The sequence below is a fragment of the Sarcophilus harrisii genome, chromosome 3 (assembly GCF_902635505.1).
Source record: "Sarcophilus harrisii chromosome 3, mSarHar1.11, whole genome shotgun sequence".
Classification (NCBI taxonomy): Eukaryota; Metazoa; Chordata; class Mammalia; order Dasyuromorphia; family Dasyuridae; genus Sarcophilus; species Sarcophilus harrisii.
In genome coordinates this window covers 369,667,637-369,688,619 of record NC_045428.1, presented here as the reverse complement: position 1 = coordinate 369,688,619, position 20,983 = coordinate 369,667,637, and the positions used below count along the sequence as shown (strand labels likewise).

The window sequence follows — 20,983 nt, the reverse complement described above, 5'->3', positions numbered from 1 at the left end:
TATATAAACTTGGTGAGAACTGTTCATCTTTCCATTTTCGTCAACACTAGGTCCTTTCTCAAAAGAAAACAATAAGTTCCTTTTTGCCGCTCCTAAAACAAGTCTCTGATTGATTAATTGAAAGGAGGTGGGCAATGACCCTTACCACACATCCTCAATTTCATCATTTGCTGCAGACCTCAATATCATCAAAAGGAAGATCCTTTATGGTTAACATGGAAAGGAGCACCATGGGATGAGAAGACTTGGAGGGAGAAATTAAAATTTGTATCAATGGCACCCTGAGTATTCACAGAAGGATACATTCATCTAAGTACTAAAGCAAAGAAAACGTGATTTTTAAACAGCATACAACTGGATTCAATGAAATCATTCATACTTTAACTTGGGAAATCCCTTTGGGAAATGCTTAGTAAAAGCATCCACAGGCTTGAATCTAAAGGTGCACTAAGCACCTACCAGGCAATCTGATAGAATGAAGCTTAAAATACCTAGAAACATATTTCTAGTAATCAAGACTCAAACAACATTTCTACAAGGATATTACAGTGATCATACAGGCAAAAAATTAGATCCTTTTTAGAGAAATTCAGTACTTAGAAAGGGCTGCTGAGTCACCACTCAGAAACTATGGAGGGTGGTTAAGAAATCTTACATAATGTCTTCTCAATTACATCCCTACCAAAAAAAAAATACTGAATCCTTAATAACTAGAACTTTGTGGCTTTTTTTCCTTTAATGAACCTTCCTAAATGAAAGAGCTGAAGAGTTCACATGAGGAGAAAATTTAAATGGGTCCCACAAGCACTGAACTTCTTCTTTGCTCATGCCTGAAGCCAAATCATCCCATTGTATCAAAGTGAAAGACTCTTAGTGGATATCTGAACTCTTCTCTGAAGACAAATACTAAAAAAAAATTATCCAGATTAAGTTGGCAAAATTTCTTGTCTGCATTTTCCCTCCCCAAAAAGAGACATAAATTGTTTTTTAATTTACCTATTTACAGACCCATAGTTAATGAATATCATATCAGTTTGTTTTTTACTTAAAAAAACATATTCAATTGTGCTGAATAAAATGTACTTTTCCAAGGAATATTACTTTAAGTTTAGAAGTAGCATTGTGACACAGTAGAATTAGCACTGGATAGGAAAGTTAGGGCTCTGGATTCTAGTCAGAATTTTCTTCCAATGACTAGTTATATGATACTAGCAAGTTATTTAATCTTTCTGTAAAATAAGAGAGTCAGGCTTGGATCTCATAGATTCAGGAGGTCAGCACAACAATGAAAATTGCAACCATTCATGCCTAATTCATCTTGTGTGATTCTTGTCCATATTCTCCCAAAGTTTTGCCAGAGGCTGGCACTCACCTAATGCATATACATAACTTTTAAAAAAACAGCGTAATTTGGGAGCAAGGTACTAACATCTTAGGGAGGAGGTCAAAGATGCTTCATAAAACAGTTAAGAAGATATATTCTAAGTATGGAGAATAGCCTATATAAAAGTAAGGGTTAATTAATCTATCAAGGTCTATACATTGGGAATACAAAGACAAAAAAATGAAATAATTCCTCCCTCAAGGATCTTATATTCTAATAGAGAAGCCATCATGAATATATAAAATCTACATAAAAAACATACTAAACAAGATGGAAAGTTGTGGGTGAGGATCAGCAAGAAAACCAGCTTGGCTGAATTGAAGACAGTGTAAAGGAAATGAATAAATGTGAAAAGATAAGTTGGAGTCAAATTTTGAAGGGCTATAAATACCAAATAGAGTTCACGGTTAAACATAAAGGTCGTCAGAAGCCTCTGGAGTTTATTGAGCAGGAGAATGGCACAGTCAGATCTGTGTTGTAGGAAAATCTTTTTGAGTAATAATAAGGAGGATGTATTGGCAAAGGTGAAAGTATAATGCTGAAAGGAGGTGATAAGAATGTGAACCAGCATGGTGGCCATGAAAGTATACAGAAAGGCACATATATGCCAGAGGGTTGAGATAATATTGAAAAGTGACTGAGTATTTTTGAGGGACAGTAAAAAACCCAGAATGATGCTAAGGTTCCAAGTATTATGATCGAAAAGGAACAACCAGTGATGATGCTTTAATGAATTGGAGAGGGGGAAGACCGATTCTTTTGACTGTCATAGGTCTTCCTTGAATCTTTTCTCTTGGAGAACTAATTAAAGTGTCACTGATCTTTGGACCAATTTCTTCTATGATGACACAGAGGAGGGAAAAAAAATCCTCATTTGTGTTCCACATGCATATATTACAAAGTAACATTAAACTGACTAAGAGGATGGACCAGTCGCAAGGGTAAGGTTTAGGAATCAAGATTTGCTAGGGATGTTATATACTTCTTGGTATGTCACAGGAAAGAATTCCTGTTTTTTGGTGTGGCCTATTCCAGATCAGGTGCTAATATATAACAAATATTAAGATGGGTTGTGAAGGAACAGCATGAACTCTAGCTGTCTTAAAACTCATGGACACACCTGCATTTTTGATTTCCTTCACAGGCTAATTGTATACTATTTCAAAGTCTGATTCTTCTTGTGCAGCAAAATAACTGTTTGGACATGTATACATATATTGTATTTAACTTATACTTCAACATATTTAACATGTATTGGTCAACCTGCCATCTGGGGGAAGGGGTAAGGGGAAGGAAGGGAAAAGTTGGAACAAAAGGTTTTGCAAGAGTCAATGCTGAAAAATTACCCATACATATATCCTGTAAATAAAAAGCTATAATATAATAAAAAAAAAAAACTCATGGACAATTCTAGCAAGTGTGTCTTCACAGACACTCAGGTGAGTGTGAAAGAGAAAAAGAATTGGAAGGTACTTTAAATTGGGCTTAGAAAAATTTTAGAAATGAGAAAGTAGGAAACCACTTAATTGTGAAGGAGATTTTTTGTTAGTTAAAAAAAAAATTCAGTCTCCCTCCTGGGTAGAAAGTTGTCATGGTGATTAATAATTATAACCAGTTCTGCAATCTTCCTGGTGAACAAGTTACCCCAGAGGATTCCCCCTTTTAAATAACATTCATAACTTAAGAACTTTGAATTTTCCTTCAAGAAAAAAAGGTTTGTTGTTTTTTCCCCAAAAACATTAACAGTTTTATAAAAAATGGCAGTGGGAAAATTCCAGTTATCACAATGGTAGCATTCTCTTAAAATTTAATAATTCAAGCAAACTGTAAACCAGTAACAACGAAATGGTTTTTTAAAATTGTTTTTATTTTCAAGGAGCAAGTTTAAAAAAAATTTTTTAATCTACCCCTCCTCCATCCTTCAATATCTTATCTATATAGCCCAGCAAAAATTATATTCCCACATTAATCACTCAAAATTGTATTACTCTTTCTGAATTTTAAATTTGTCACCTGTCAGGAGGTAAGTGGTACGGTAGCTAGTAATCTTTTTGACTTTGTGTTTTACCATTACATTGATCAGAATTCCAAAGTCTCACCAAGTTATTTTTCTGTATAATGTTATATTATATAACATATATAATGTTATCATTGCATAAAATATTCTGTTTCTGCTAATTTTATTCTTAATCAGTTCATAGAAGTCTTCCTAGTTTCTCTGAATTTTCGTTTTATCACTACTTGTGGCACAATAATATTGCATTATACTGATATACTACAAATAAGTTAGCCATTATCCAAGAGGAAGACACTCAAGTTTCTAATTATAAACTACCACAAAAAGGTATTATAAATGTTGTTGTAAAGATAGATCCTTTTTCACTTTCTCTGATTTCTTTCAACATATAGGCCTAGTAGTAGTGCAGCTGACTCAAATAGTTTGTGGATTTGGCAACTTACTGGACATATTTCCATATTGCTTTCTAAAATGTAATCAAATTTATACTTCCATCAATAGTGCGTTAGTATACCAGTTTTCTTACAGACCCTCCAATATTTATCATTTTTCTCTTTTGTCATCCTTGCCAATCTAAGAAATACAGGAAGAGAATATAAAAGTTGCTTCAAGTTGCATTGCTCTAATTATTAGTGACTTAGAACATTTTTTCATATGATGATTTCATATGATTATTGAAAACCTCATTCATCATTTGAAAACTCCCTGTTTACATTCTTTGACCATTTATCTCATAGGGAATGGCTCCTAACTTATAAAGTTGAACCATTTCCTTATATATTATGGAAATGAGATCTTTGTCAGGGAAATCTATCACAAAGCGTTTCCCCCCACTTAACTACCTTCTTTCTAATTTTTACTACATTAAATTTACTTGTGCAAGACATATTTAATATTAAACAATCAAATTTGTCTATTTTATCACCTGTGATTCTTCTTTTGGTCATATTTTAATCATAAATTCTTCCCATATCCTTGTAATCTAAAGATAATTTCTTTCTTGATTCTCCAATTTGTTGACGATGTAATCTTTAATATCTAGGTCATTTGGATGCTTTTTTTGGAGCTTATTTTGGTATATGGTATAAGAGATTGGTCTAAATGTAATTTAGATTTCCTAGGGATCTTTGTCAAATAGTGAGTCCTTCACCCAGTTACATGAGTCTTTAGGCACATCAAACACTATATTCTTCTTTAAAAAAAAAAAAACTAGTAACAAATTATTTTGACAATTAATGCTTTGTAGTATATTTTGAGATTGGATAATTTTAGATTCTTCCTTCCCAATTTTTTTATTATTACCCTTGAAATTATTTACCTTTTGTTCCTCCATGAGAAGTGAATTATTTTTTTCTAGATAATAAAACACTCTTTGGGGAGTTTGATTAGTATAGTACTGAAAAAGTAAATTAACTTAGGTATATTAACTTTTTATATTTGCTTGGCCTATCCAAGAGAAATGAAGTATTTCTCTAATTATTTAGGTCTGTTTTTACCTTTGCAAAGAATTGTGTTTTTTTAAATAGGTAGATGCATATATAGTGTTTGGGTAAATCTTGGTATATAATCACACAGCTAGTAAAAATCTAAGGCAGGATTTGAATTCAAGTCTTCTTTACTCTAAGTCAGATACTCCATTCATTGTAACAACTAGCAGCCTAAAGAGTAGTAAATTCTGGCCTTTCCATAGGATAAGATATTTTTTTTTAACCATTTTTGTGTCATGGATCCTTTTAGTCTGATGGAGCTTATGGACTCCTTTTCAGAATAATGCTTTTAAATAAAAAGGATTACAAAAGAAACCAATCATACTGATATATAATTATTTTTTAAAATGTTTTTAAATTCATAGACCTCAGATTAAGAAGACCTGCCTTAGGATGAGGCAAGAATTTCTTGAGAATTTCAATGTGGATGATATAATCCTATTTTGGATATTATATCTATCCTATATTGGATACTATTACTTAACATGTATTTTATGCTCTTATTACACTAAGCATGTTCTTATATGCAGAGGAACTTCTTGATGAACTTAACTATACATAGCTTTTTCTTCCTTTTCTCTGCCCTGGAGAGAGAGAAAGGTTTCCTATACATTCATATGTAGGCAATAGTGGATAAGATTTCCCACCAAGGCTCAGAAGGTTTTGATCTAGCTCTTTGCTCTGGCTTGATGAAATGGATGGTTAGGAAGTTTCCACCCCTTGTCCTCCCATCAGTCATCTGATGGAGAAATAATAACTATGAAGAATAATAAAGATATGAGCCAGAAACCAGCACAGTAACAGTGCAACCTGGAGCTAATTCGAAAAGCAATAGTTTACAGATGTCATAGAAAATAACAGAAAAAGAAAGTGATCCCAGATACAGATTATATGACACCAAAATCTTTATTCCCAGGACTTTGAGGAGAGCTTAGCTAGCTTCAGGCAGAGAACAAACCTATTCTTTCATCAGTAGAGTCCTGAATTTGGATGGACTTGAGTCCCAAACCACTCTGAGGTGGGGGAAGAGCATGGATTAGTAGGATATTATATTTTCTGTAAATGTGGCCAATACTACATTCATTACTGTGACTTTCATTTCTGTCCTGATTCAACTTTTCTAGGTTTTGTTGGCACAGCACAATAGCTAGATAGGCCTGAGTTAACTTTAGTAGTCTTCAGTTTTCAGAATAGGAGGGAAATAAAAGAAAAAGGAAAATATGTGTAAATTAGCATGAAAAGTCTCTAAAATTTGAATTCAAGCCTATAGAGAGTTCCAGTGCAAGATCACAGAACACACACAAATACACACATATACACACAAATATAAAGATATATGTGTACATATGTGTGTATATTATATATATTTTGAGACTCAAGCTATTACTTCTTCTAGTTTTTAGTCTATAAGAAAGCCTTGACAGAAGGTCCATATCAACAACATTGAATCTACACTGATGAATCTGCAACTCCTCTGAAGTATTCTAGCATATAAGCTCTCTATATGAATATATAAATATATATACTTTTGTGTATATATGTTCAAATCATTCAGAAAGTAGCGTATTTAAAAGTATTTACTCTGTACTACATATTTCTAACAAAACCTGGTAAATCTGCTTAGATTGAGGGAGAGGTTCAGATCTTTGAACTTTTTATCTTACTACCCTCTCCCCCCCCCCCCATCCTTAAGATGATTTAGGAGAAGTACTAGCAGACCTTCAGGTCATAAATCATTTAGGAAAGGTTAAAGTGAATTTTAGTCAAAGAGAAGAAAACCTCAATAAGGAAAAAGTCTTGGTCTGCCAAGTTAATCAATAATCATTTATTCATTTATTTAATTATTTTTAAAAATGCTATTATGTATTCCCCTCCAAAGAAAGGATATAAAGAAAATCAAAAACACAATTTCTATTGTGATAGTGAGGCAAGTAGGTGATAGTGAATAGATAGCACTGAGCTTGGAATCAAGAGGACTTTTCTTCAGAGTTCAAATCTGGCCTCAGACACTTATTAGCTACTTGACCCTCGAAAATCACTAAATCCTGTTTGCCTCAGTTCCTCATCTGTAAAATAAACTGCAGAAAGAAATGACAAAATTCTTCAGTGTCTATCCAAGAAAACTCTAGAACAGATCAGTCAGACACACCTGGAAAATAATTCAAAAGCTTCAAAAACCTATATTTTTATAGGGGAGACAATATGTAAATACCAATATAAGTGGAAAATTCCTAAATGTACATGCATACATATATGTGTATATATACAAACATACACACAATATAAACGGAAGATAATTCTATAAAGAGGGTACCAGCAGCTAGAGATTGGGAATAGTTTATTACAAAAAGAAGAAGAATTTTAGCTGAGCCTTGAAAGAAATCTGGGAAGCCAGGGGCAGAAAAAAAAGGGGTAAAAAGTCCAGTCATGGAGGGTAACTGGGGCAAAGGCAGAAATTGGGCAGATGAAGGGTCATATGTTTATACATAAGCAAGTTAGTCAATGTAGCTGCCTCATAAAGTGAATGGAGAGATATATATTATAAAAAGTAAGAGATCAAATTATAAAATGTTGTGTCTGCCAGAAGATTTTATATTGGATTCTAGAAGTGAGATCTGAGTTTAAATAATTCCTCTGACACTTACTGGCTGTAATACCATGAGTATATCACTTAACCTTTTTAAAATCTCAGTTTCTTCATCTGCAAAATGGGGATTAAAAATTGTACCTATCTTACAGGATTATTGTGAGGATAAAATGAAATAACATAAATATAGTGCATGCAAATCTTAAAGCACGATATAAAATCTATTATCATAAGAGGAAACCACTGTAATTGAGAAGGGGTGATATGGTCAGCCCATTGCTTTGGGAAAATCACTTTGACAGCTGAGAGAAAAATCGACTAGAATGAGGAAACACTTAAGGCAAAAAAGCTAATTAGAAAGTTATTATAATAGTCTAGTAAAGAGAAGTTGAAGTAGAATGGTGACTATGAGTGATTAGAGAAAAGAGGACATAGAGGAGAGATATCATGGAGGGAGAAATGACAAGATTCAACAATGTAATGGATATATATAGTGAATGTGAATAAGGAGTTGAAGGCAATAATGAAGTTGCAAATGTGGATGACTGGGAAGATGATGATGGGTTCAAATTTTGGTTTTGCAGTCATTAGCTATGTGAATTTGGGTCCATAGAATTCAAAGATATCAGAAATCAACAGGTCTAATTTCAAGTATAGATGATGAAATTGATTCCTAAAAGGGGTTGGGTAAGTGACTTGGGCCAAAACACATGAATAGTAAATGGTAGAGCTGAGACTCAAACTCAAATCCACTGACTCCAAATGTAACTTTTTTTTGTACCAAATCATGATATCTCTCAAAACCTTTCTTAGTCTGTTTCCTCATAAGTAACATGGAAATAAGTATTATTTCTATGCCTATCACATGGTATTGTTGTGAAGTTTCAATTATATGATTTTATGAGAGTACTTTACAAATGGAAAAGAACTATACAAATCTGATATAACTAATAAGTAAAACCTTCTGCCGCTATGTTATGGCCTGTGCACTTATAAGAGCCTTCTGAAATGTTCAATGATGAGATTTCAGGGTGGAACCTTGAGCCGAAGTATGGCATCCATCCTTCCAAGGATATCTAATACAATACTATTACCTTGAAAATTCCCAAGACTCTGAACCTTATGTCTTTTAATTTGCTATAATTACAAGGATTTCCCCATTTGTAAACTGGTTGAATAATCTCTGGCATCTTCAGCTGGCATTATGTCAGAGCAGAGGAAAGAAAACCAGTTCTTGAAGAAAGGGATATCTCATACTGCTCAGATGCCCTGAAGAGATAATTAAAGAATGATGCTAACCAGACAGAAGGAGCCTTGATTAGGCCTTCATTTTACATGTAAAGTGTCCATTGAAAAGACATCTCAGTGGCTAACTTGGTAGCATCATGAGCTAATCCATGGCTGTATATAGCATAGGACATAATTCTAAATTGCATTCCCCTGGCCTGGGCAAAGGTCCAATAAGGGACAACAAAGCCCATTACTGCATGGCATCTGCTGATGAAGAATAGCTCCTGCCCACAAGAACAAAATGATTAATTTCCCTTTATGTGATAAAGAAACTCCAACTTGTCATCCCTGAATCACAGAAAAAAAATTGTAAATAAGTAGACTGAGATCAAAGGAGCAGAACTTCCACTTCTGAGGCTGAAGTACTAGCATCAACTGAATGGACTTTAGGATGATGGTATTACCTTTAACAGGGAAGAAAGCAACCTCATGTGCAGAACATGAAAGCATGTGCTGCTTTCCACCTTCTCCCATTCCCACCAAAGGATCTCAGAATTGTTTCCTAAATTGTAAAGCAAAATTCTCTGCTTAAGGCATAAGTGTCTATGACTAGGGAAGTGATAGCCTTCTTCAGAGATGGGTTTTAGGAAGGAAAAACATAAAGGCAATGAGAATGGTGAAGGGCCTTGAGGACATGTCATCTGAGACTTGGATAAAAGAACTAGAGATAGATAGCCTGGAGGTTCAGAGAAGATGCCTGATACATTGTAGAAACTTAATAAATGTTTAATCAGTGATTGATTGATGCCCAACTGCTTTCTAGTACTTTAAGAGTCATCACAAGAAAGAAATCAATTTGAACTGTTCAATCCTAAAAACAAGAAACAAGACCAATGGATAGAAGTTGTTAACAAGCTAAAACAAAGTTCAAAATAAAGGGAATCTTCCTATCAGAACTGTCCAAAAGTAACATGGGGGATCCTTTGTGAGATATAGTGAAAAATGGATTTTTTTTTCCATATGTAGCCTGGACCAAATGACCAATGAGGTCCCTTCCAGTTCAGATTCTGTGATTGTATGAATCCCTGGTTTAATTTTCTTTTAAAGGCTCTTTTAAATTTGGAAAACTTGGGAAAAGCCTTATTTTTAAACCTGTATTTTAATTCTTACAGAAATGTAAAAATATAAAGTGTCAATGATGAAAGGACATTACTTGACACTTATAGATAGGGAAGATTAGGTAAAATGATTTGTCCCTAGTTAGCATAGTAAATGGTGTTCTTTCCACTAGACCATGCTCACCAGAAAATTTAATCTGTGGAAGTTAGCTGAATATATTTCTCATGGCCACAGTTAAATCTTCCTAGACAAAAGAGTAACTATCTTATCTTCTTGTTTTTTAAACTTCATAGAGAACATTTTTCATCCTTTCTCATCAGCTTATTCCAATATTTAACAGCCTTCATTAATCAGAATTTTGCCTTATAGTTAATCAAATGCTTCAAGTTAAAGTTTAATTCAATTTCTTCTTCTTCAATGATGAAAACATCTGATCACCATCATCTATAAGAAAAGCTCTTTAAAAATCCTAAAGTCTAGCACACAGCAGGTGTTTAATAAATGCTTTTTGATTTGAGTAGATAAACAATAATTCTTATGTTTCTATAACACTTCAAGGTTTACAAATTACTTCCTCCATAACTATACTGTGAGGTAGTATATTAATAACCCATTTTATAGATGAGAAAACTGAGGTACTCAAAGCTATCTATTGGTTACACAATTATTCAAATCGATTCAAACAAGGTTGAATCCAAGCCAAATCCTTTATTCTTTCAATTCACTTGCAAGAACTCATCTGAAATCTGGTCACTAAACTAGGTCCCAGAAAATCATCAAATCCCCCCAAAAGGAGGCATTAAAACTGATGCCTGAAAAGATTACAAGAAAGAATGTATAATGGAAGGGCTTAGCTCTTACAGTCTCTTCTTTCCTTCAAATGTCAATTCAGACACCACCGTCTAAATTAAAACTTTCTTAGTTCCCTCAGCTTTTAAAGTCCTTGATCCCCAAACTATATTATATTCATTTTATGTATATCACACACACACACACACACACACACACACACACACACACACACACACACTTTATACATTCTATTCCTCCCCTCCCATTAGAATGTAAATTGCTTGAGGGCAAAGAGGGACAGCATCCTTGTTTTTGTGTTCCTAGTTTTAAGCACAGAACCTGGCACATGAAGTCTTTTTCAGTTTTGTTCCACTCTTCAGGACTCCATTTAGAGTTTTCTTGCAGAGATACTGGAGTGGTTTGCCATTTCCTTCTCCAGTTTATAGATATCACCCAGGGTGATGCTGTAAGTATCTACAGATTTGAACTCAAAAAGATGGGTCTCCCTGACTTGAGGTCTAGTACTCTATTCACTGTGTCACCTAGCTACTTGGCACATAGTAGGCACTTAATATATATTTATCTTCCATGACACAAAGGGACAACATTCTTGGCATTCTCCTAGAGAGCCAGGGTGAGAGGAAACCAGCCCTTGAACTCCTGTCACCCTACTAAGTTTAGAAATTGTACATTTTCTCCAATACTTGCCTTTGATTTCTCTAGTATTGCTGGAAGATATTAAAGTTGTCCTACTTTTAACCCCTTTTAAGAGTTCTAATATAACTTCCTAGATGGTTGAGGAAAACATGTAAGTTCAAATGTAAATTACAATGAAACTAAAGGTCTTCCACTAGTAAAATGCTTAACTTTGATAGTCTACAGCTATCTGTCATTGTCCCAATTAGAAATAAAAGCCAATCTAAGGGAATTGTGATTTTTGTGTTAGTATGTCATAATTGGAAAGACTTTTGATTCTCTCTTCCCCATCCTTCCTCTCCATTTACATCACCAATAGAATAAAGTCACATTTTCTATTGTTTTTGCCCAGGCCCGGCCAATTCTCATGCTTATATGTCAGGACACTGGACTGCCTGCCCTTCATATTTTATCAGCTGCGTTCTGGAGTAGCCCACTCCTAGCCTTGTCTAAGTTGAATTGCCAAAGAACCACCCAATATTATCATATTTATTTTCAAGGTTAGCCAGGGAAAATCCTGAAAAAAAAATAGCTTTTTTAAAGAAGGAAATCTAAAACCAACTTGAAATGTAGCTATGATTTCAATAATGATTATGATAAAAATATTCATGCCCTTGGCCATTTATAAAGCACTTTGTATACATTAATTCATTTAATTCTAATACCTGTATGACTGTGGGCAGATCATTTAGGAACAGGACGGGACAGGGATTGAGTTGTCAGATGAGGAACTTCCTTCTACTAAGGTAGATAAATACCTTTTCAGTAACTTACAATATTAAAGAGTTTCCACTTGCCTGTGATCACACAGTCAGTATGCTTCAGGGGCAGAACTGGAATCCAGGTTTCTGATTTGGATTATTTGGGCATACAGTTAGAGCTATCCAACAGGAAGTAGAAGACAAGCTGTGGACTACTAAAATACACCAACTTTCTAAAAATGATAAATATTAAAGATGTTTTAACTTTTTTCCATTGTTTTTAGATAACAATAAGAGAATGAGAGAAGTCCCCTAGCCTTGATAGATTTGCAGATTTAAATTATTAAACTACATCAAGGGAATTAGTAGTATTATATCGGTTATTTCTTCAACTTAGTTTTAAGAAGCTATTAACTTCATTAATTACTGATTACCAGATTTTTTTCTCCTTTTTAAGCCCATTTGTTGCAGCTTTTTTCTTAATAGTTTCAAATTGACAGAGTTTGTGTGGGTAAAAATCATTTGGTCAGCAAATAGCATCACTTACCAGAGCATTCACATCTTCCGTTTTGTAGATCAACATTCGTATCTCTTCTGGATCACCACTGAAAATTGCTTGGACCAGTGGGGGCTGTAAACATAAGAAGAATTAAAATAAAGATTTAATCATTTTTTAAAAATAGAACATATTTTGAAAATATTTTTTATTTAATTATATATATATATATATATATATATATATATATATATATATATATATATAATACGTAAGATTTATGGAGTGAATGAGTGATAGGGTCCTAGTTGTTCACTAAAAATATTACTCCAATAATAATAATATGGGAGATAGCTTAAAAAAAGGATATACTAGAGCTGGAAAAGCCTATAAGAAACTTATTATATAATGGTCTAAATAAAAAGAAGTGAGCAACTTAATTAGGGAATGGAGAGGAGAGGCTGACTCTAAGACATCTTGCATCTGTACTGGATTTAACATCTGATTGGATGTGAGGGCTGAGGAACAGATGAGAATAAAAAATGACTCTGGAATTTCAAATTAAAAATTATATTGGAAGGATACTAGGCAGAGATGAGAAATTCATTAGTGGAGCTGGTGGCTGTGGGTCATTCAGGCAAAGCTATCCAACAGAAAATATCAGATTAGCTGTGGGAAGCACTGGGGTAGAGATACAGATTTTAAAATTATCTAGACAGGGGTAATAATTGAAACTAAGACAAATAATTGAAGACAATATATAAAGTAAGGAGATAAAGACAAAACCTTATGGGACCCCAATGATTAGAGAAATGTTAAGAGGCCAAAGAAAGAGACAGAAAGGATGGTCAGAAAGAACGGCAAAAGCAGTAAAATCCAGCGCAATGTCAGCAAATTAAGAAGAGAATAGACCTCAAGAAGGAAGAAGAGGTAAATAATCAAGAAGGACAGGGAAAGAAATACATGCCATTTAAGTTAAAGAAAAGGAGGTGGTTTTTAACTGGAGAGAACCATTTTAGGAGGGTGGTGGAAATTGACACAAGGCTATATAGGTTTAAAAATGAGTGAGTTTTTTTTTTTTTAAGATCACATCTTTTCAAAAGGCTAGAAATAAAGTTTATGTAAGAGTCTGATCCAACAAGAGACTGCCACAGGAGCTTTGAGCTGTTCCATTTATGATATATATTGCTCCCCTTCTTAGGTTCACCACAATAATGATCATCTATTGTAGTGTCAACATAGCTCTAGCTCAGAATTTCCTTAGAGACCCATATACCTTAGTTTTCCCAAAAGTTGAGAATACAGACATGTGCTAACATGCTCAGGGGAGTCTATTATACTTTCTAGAAGTTTGAACATGAAAAGACAACAATGTGAAGGACTATTTTAAGAAACTGAAAGCAAATAAAAAGAAGAGGAATTATATAAAAAACAAAGTCACAGAAAAGATAGGAAGGGAGAGAATGGACATTACAAGTAAAAAGTACAGTCTTGGCAAGGAAAAGGTTCATTTCATTCTATGAATCAAAGGAAAAAGGAGAGGATGGATGAGGATACTAGGAAGTTTTGAGAAGGAAAGTTGGAAAAGTTGTTTTAAATAGTCTCAATCTTCGTAATAAGGGGAGGAAATGGGGGAAATTCTTTGCTGAGGATGAGGGGAAAGGAGGTAGAGAGTTGGGGACGTGAAGAGAAAAATAGAAGATTTAGAACTACCATTGTAGAGAAAGTAATAGTCAATAAAAGAAGAATGATTAAGATTAGGTTTATTACTAATCAGAATTTTCTGATTATTGAGCCACTCTGGGGAAAACCAATAAAGGAAAAGGACAATAGAAACAAAGTATCTTCATCTGGGGATAAATATTCAGGGTAAGGAGTTCTCACCTTCTTCTAAAGTCCTGATTTTTTAAGTAAAAAGTTCAGATTCTTGATTATAAGATTTAATAAGCTATCACTTTCAGTCCCTCATTTTAATACAGTCCATCTTCCATTTTGTTAACTAGTCAAAGTTGATTGTCACTCCTCTTCCACAAGAACATATAAGTCCTGAACCCCCTGTTATAATCATCTTTGGTCTAAGAGAGATGACCAAATGGTCATCTTTTTATTAATAATGTCCTGGCCTTATTAATAAAATGATTAAAATACCAGAAACTATGTCTTTCAGTTTTTAATTGCCACATGGCAGAGGGTCATGAGATTAAAGGAGAGAAATCAGTGAGTCAAAAAACTGACAGTTTACTAGCAAGGTTAAAAATAAGAATAACCCCTTTATTTGTAGTGCTCATCTTTTCTTTTCCCATCTTTTCAATAACTTTGTTTTTTAAGTAATTCCCCTTCCTCTCATTCAATAATGCCAATATTAACAGTTGACATGTATATCAGGCTTTAAAGAATGACAAAGGACCTCAGATATATTTCACAGCAATCCTGTGGGGCTCTTTTGGTCCAAATTTGTGATTACATTAGTATGATGAGATTTCTGCTCCCAGAATAGATTAGAAGGCTCTAATCTAGTATTACTTGTGGAGAAATTAAATGACTTGACTACGGTCATACACAAGTGACACTTTTTGGGTCATACCCTATGTAAGAGGTAGGTATTCAATAGTGAAATCAGACTATTTTCACAGCTAAAACAAATCTGAGTGAGAATGATATTTTTGTCTCACACTGTGATTCAACCACAAAAAATGCCTCTCCAAACTGCAAACACTGTCTAACTTATTTTAGGAGTGAGATATATTGTCTAAATCCTAAAGACACTATGTTACTCAGTCAACCACTGTTTTCAAGATAATTTTTTTTTTAATTTCTAGACTTATATGCCATAAGACACTTTGGTAAGAGGATGTATCAAGAAACTTAATGAAATAAAAGCTTACTCTCTCTTCTCTAAGAAAAATCCAAAAAGCTGTTTTCTAAACACCATAGCAGCCAAGGTACTATAAAAGTGTACAATATTTTAGGCCTTTTTGAGCCTTAAACAGTGAAAAAAAATGGCAGGAGGTATCCAAGCCCTTTGGGGATTTTGAATGAAAAATCCAGTTTCTTCTATCAACAGCTGTGGAACAGAGACTCTGAAGCCAAACCTTTCTATCATGTTAAAATTAATCTCTCTGTCATCTATGCAACCAGGAATTTGGAGAGCAAGGTAGATCATCACTCATGTACTTAAAGGAATCCATAGACTACACTGTTACTTTCTGTATTCATTCATCAAGAAAAGTAAATAGTTCTAAGCTATGCCTGGAATGTTCCCGAGAAGAGTTGTTGGGGACACTTGGACCAAAGAGTAGAGCCAGTGTGTAAGCAGAAGTGATGTGTTTAGGCAGCTCGTTCATCTCCACTGGGTCTATTTAATTTGCAGAACACTGGATCATGCATCCACCAAGAATGGAATTCTTTAGAGACCTATGAAGTGTCAAAGCCTCAGGTCTGGAGAGTCCCAATTTTATGTAAATATACAATCCCTACACATTTCCTCTAAAACAGAAACTACTTATTTCCTCAAACCTGAAGAGAGCAGCATAGCCTATAGGGATGCAATAATCTGATTATGGCATTGTTCTTTCCAGTCAGGTTCCCAAACAGCACTATGATTTTAAACCAGACATTTATTCACTTTTGTGTGTCCTGTTCAAACAGGTCGTAAGTGGCCCTATTGCATAAAATAATCACCACTGTTTTAAAAAAAAAACTGCTAGAAAACTAAGCTTTAATTTTTAGAAAAAATAGATGTATTTTTAGGGGGGGAAGATGTATGTGCTATATAAATGAATATATGTATGTGTACACAAACATACACCATTGGAAGAAAACAACACATGAATTAAACATTTTTAGCATTTATTTCCTTTTCCTGCTATTTTAAACACATATTTCCAATATCCTACTCCCTCCTCCTACACATACACCCAAATCCTTACCAGGCTTTTTTTTTTTTTTCTAGGTATTTTTTTTTAATTTAATAGCCTTTTATTTACAGGATATATACATGGGTAACTTTACAGCATTAACAATTGCCAAACCTCTTGTTCCAATTTTTCACCTCTTACCCCCCTCCCCCCTCCCCTAGATGGCAGGATGACCAGTAGATGTTCAATATATTAAAATATAACTTAGATACACAATAAGTATACATGACCAAAACGTTATTTTGCTGTACAAAAAGAATCAGACTCTGAAATATTGTACAATTAGCTTGTGAAGGAAATCAAAAATGCAGGTGGGCATAAATATAGGGATTGGGAATTCAATGTAATGGTTTTTAGTCATCTCCCAGAGTTCTTTTTCTGGGCATAGCTGGTTCAGTTCATTACTGCTCCACTGGAAATGATTTGGTTGATGTCCTTGCTGAGGATGGCCAGGTCCATCAGAACTGGTCATCATATAGTATTGTTGTTGAAGTATATAATGATCTCCTGGTCCTGCTCATTTCACTCAGCATCAGTTCGTATAAGTCTCTCCAGGCCTTTCTGAAATCATCCTGTTGGTCATTTCTTACAGAACAGTAATATTCCATAATATTCATATACCACAATTTATTCAGCCATTCTCCAACTGATGGGCATCCATTCAGTTTCCAGTTTTTAGCCACTACAAAAAGGGCTGCCACAAACATTCGTGCACACCTTACCAGGCTTTTAATGGTAGCTAGGGCCAGCACTACTAAATGTGCCTTCAACTCAAGCAAGACCTTAGCCAGTAGGGAAAGACCCTGGAACATAACCTGCAGCCAAAGGAGGAACAGGTTAAGAAAAGGACTTTTTCCTACACGTAGCGAAAGAATACTGGGAAATGACTATGAACCACCACATAGAATTCCCAATCCCTCTATTTTTGTCCGCCTGCATTTTTGATTTCCTTCATAGGCTAATTGTACACTATTTCAAAGTCCGACTCTTTTTGTACAGCAAAATAACTGTTTGGATATGTATACTAATATTGTATTAAACTTATACTTCAATATATTTAACTTGTATTGGTCAACTTGCCTGCCATCTGTGGGAGGGGATGGGGGGAAGGAGGGGAAAAATTGGAACAAAAGGTTTGGCAATTGTCAATGCTGCAAAATTACCCATGCATATAACTTGTAAATAAAAAGCTATAATAAAAAAAAGAAAAAAAAAGAAAAGGATCTTTTCCTTCTACACATTTTTGTGTTTTCTAAATTTTGGTGCTCTTGGTCAGTTCCATTAACTCTACCATGGCTTCTGCCTCTCTCTTCCCTCCCCACCCCCCAAAAAAAAAGTCCAGGATAATACTATACTTTCTAGTAAACCATTTGCCATCTTATAGGGAAAAGCAGCATCCAAATAATACTGCCTTGTTTTAAAAGCTAGAGAGCATTTGTTTTATAATTAATGCTGAAGACCTTATTCCCCACTAAAATAATAAAATATTCTATATTTTTCCAATTCTTTCACTTTAATTTTTTTAAGAGCTACAAAAACACAACTGAGATTATTGTATAACTTTCTTACCTTTACCAATGTACCAACATAGAGTTAATTCTAGTAGAATTTAAGTATTTTCATTTGAAGGTTCACACATATCAGGAGTAGCAGTGCACAAAATAAATTTAAATATGTGTACAATGAAGTGTAAAGAAAGTAGTGAATAAACATGAAATAGTAACAAGAGTCAAAGCTACAAAAATTCCTTATCAGGGGGAAATTAAATTTAGAAGTCATAGAAGATACATCAAGACAATCATGCCTTCTACTAGAGTGCTCTGTTTAACTGTAGGGTGACTACCAAAATTTTTTTTATGAATGCTCAGATTAAATAAAATGAAACGCCTCTCGCAGTTATTCAGATCATTATCTAGACAAATAGGAAGGCAGAAAGGACATTGACTCAACAGTTCAAGTTCATTTAAAAGAATGCCCATGGTGGTTCCTTGACTGATGGCACAGAGTACTGAATTGTCACATTGTTTTTCAGAAGCAGCTGCCAACAGCCTCTGATCATCTCAACCAGAAGAGAGGCTGACAGCCTTCTAGAGAGAGCTGCCTTCTATTCTGACATTCTCAAACAGGAGGGCTGAGGCTGGGGAGTCAAAGATTTTTGGAGTGGGCTTCATCAGACCAACTATCAACAAGATGAAGTTTATCTCTTTGCCAATCATCTTGGGAAGTAGCATAGTGGTAAGAACACTGTATCTGGATTTGAGTCTGCATACTTCTGATAATAAATTTTAGTTAATATCTTTTGTTTTTATATTGGCAACTTTCCCTCTACATCTTTCCCCTTCTTCCCACCCAGAAAACTCACATATCACAAAGATTCTTTTTTATTATTATCAAAGATATTTTTCTTGCCTACTTATTACTATGTGTGTAGTCACAGACAGATCACTTCCTTCTCTGGGCATTTAGTTATCTCATCTGAAGAATGAAACTATATATATAAAAGCTTTCAAAGCTTTAAAGTATTTTATAATTATTAGCTACTATAAAATAAGTAGTCAAAATAAATCTCCAAATTCTCTTTTAGATCTATGATCCTGCAAACTTGGATTACTTTTTTTTAATTTTATTTTATGTTTAGTTCTTTATTCTTTTCCTTACCTATTGAGAAGGCAAGAAAAACAAAACCCATTATAAATATGTATAGTCATTACATTGCTTTTGCTTTAAGGGATCTAGGTGAGTTTTTAATGTCTCTCCAGCCCTGGGGGGCAGAGGAGGAGACAGGTACAAAAAGAGGCAAAATATAGTCCCTTTCCCAAGGAGCTTATAATAAAATGTATATCCTTTTCAGTCCAAAGATCCTGCACCTTGGCAGACAAAACAATTACAAGAATTCCAACTGTTAAGTAATTCTACCTTGTCTGTAATGTCTATTATCGCCATCCCATTCCCACCTACTTCTACCATCCCACAGCGGTTGAATTCCTTCTTGATTTTACTTTTCCTCAATGTAGTTTTAAAATATAAAAACAACACCTACTGACCTTAGTTTTCCTCCCTAGTCCCAGTTTATAATCTTAGCTTGAGCACTCCTTAGACACTATTCTTGCTGGATGATGACACACTTGTGTACACATATTGCTTCAATCTTTCATACCTGTCATTTTAAATAATCTATGATAATGAGTTCCCTGTGCAGCCACATCTACTAACTTCATTGGAATTGTTTATTCTTAAGTCTTCATATTTGCATTTTTGAGTGTTTTCTCTCACCATAGAAAATCAGTCCATGGGATCCTATGTATTGCTCCTTTAACTCTACCCTAAACTATTAGAGTTTATATTTAAATGTCACTGGGCTTTCTGATTTGAACCAGAGTTAATTTAAACCACAATTTTCTCACTAGAGGGAGCAAAAGAGTAAGTTGTTATCAGGTATAGAGTATAAAAATATTACACAATTACAGAAAATCTCAAAATATTCTCTTTATTCGATATACTCTTTGAATACAGAAAATTCAGAACTGTTATTTCAAAATAAGTTTTCATTTAAAATACTACAATCTAAATTTAGATTTTCATTTTAATGTCTTGGTAAGAATAATGCTATTTAAACCTATCCATTTCACCAATAAACTTGCCTTTTGTGATTCTCCTCCTTTCTCCGATATAATTTTTAATCCCCTTTTATTATCTTCACCTTCTTTACCAACTTCAGCTTATCCTTTGTCTTGTCACTATTGTTAGAGAATTGTTAGCATTATTATTAGCAGAGAAATGAAATCTTGGTCATTTGGTCACTTTCCTGACAAAGCAAAAAAATACCTCTAAATATAGTTACATGGCAGTTAGGTGGAGTAGTAGAGTCAGGAAGACTCCTAAATTCAAATCTGGCCTCAGACACTATCTGTGTGACCCTGGGCAAATCACTTAACCCTGTTTGCCTCAGTTTCCTCACCTGTAAAATGAACTGGATGAGGAAGTGACAAATGATCTCTCTGCCAAGAAGACCCCAAATGGAGTCATGCAGAGTCAGACACAAAACTGAGCAACAACAAAAGGTAGTATGGTATAAAGTGTGCTGGACTTAAATTCAGGATCACTGAATTTGAAGCTCTCCTTATCAATAAAATGGATTTGATGATATTTGTATTATCTATCAAGGCTGGTGTGCGGGAATATTTTTTCAAACTTTAAAGTGTTATAAAATTACAAACTGTGGATATATGAGTTTAAAATGTAAAACTTCAGTATTCTCTGTTACACAATGTCATTTGTGAGTGCATTAAAACCACAGCATGATTAAAAACCATCCCTATACCAGCATTAAATTCTTTGCAGAGCACCACGGTAGGAAAGAAGCCAAATAGAATTTTTAAAAGTCATCTAAATATCAGTGAAAAACTAAAATTTTAAGTAAGGAGCAATTTGTATCTTTAAAATTTTCTTCAAATCTCCTAATATCTTGTTTACTTATTTCTGACAGATTGGGTGACTAAGAAATTCAAGCCTAAAAGAAAATGTAAGGGTCTGTACACACACACACACACACACACA

At 34.2% G+C, this 20,983-nt stretch overlaps 1 protein-coding gene across 12 annotated transcripts in view; it reads right to left on the bottom strand.

Moving 5' to 3' along the window:
* Positions 1–20,983, bottom strand: part of ANKRD44 (ankyrin repeat domain 44) — a 344,653-nt gene that overhangs the window by 182,719 nt on the left and 140,951 nt on the right. For all 12 annotated transcript variants that reach the window (XM_031960264.1, XM_031960265.1, XM_031960267.1 and 9 more), the window contains exon 2: positions 12,561–12,644. In XM_031960264.1, the coding sequence (XP_031816124.1) occupies positions 12,561–12,644 (84 nt within the window). The remainder of the gene's footprint in view (positions 1–12,560; positions 12,645–20,983) is intronic.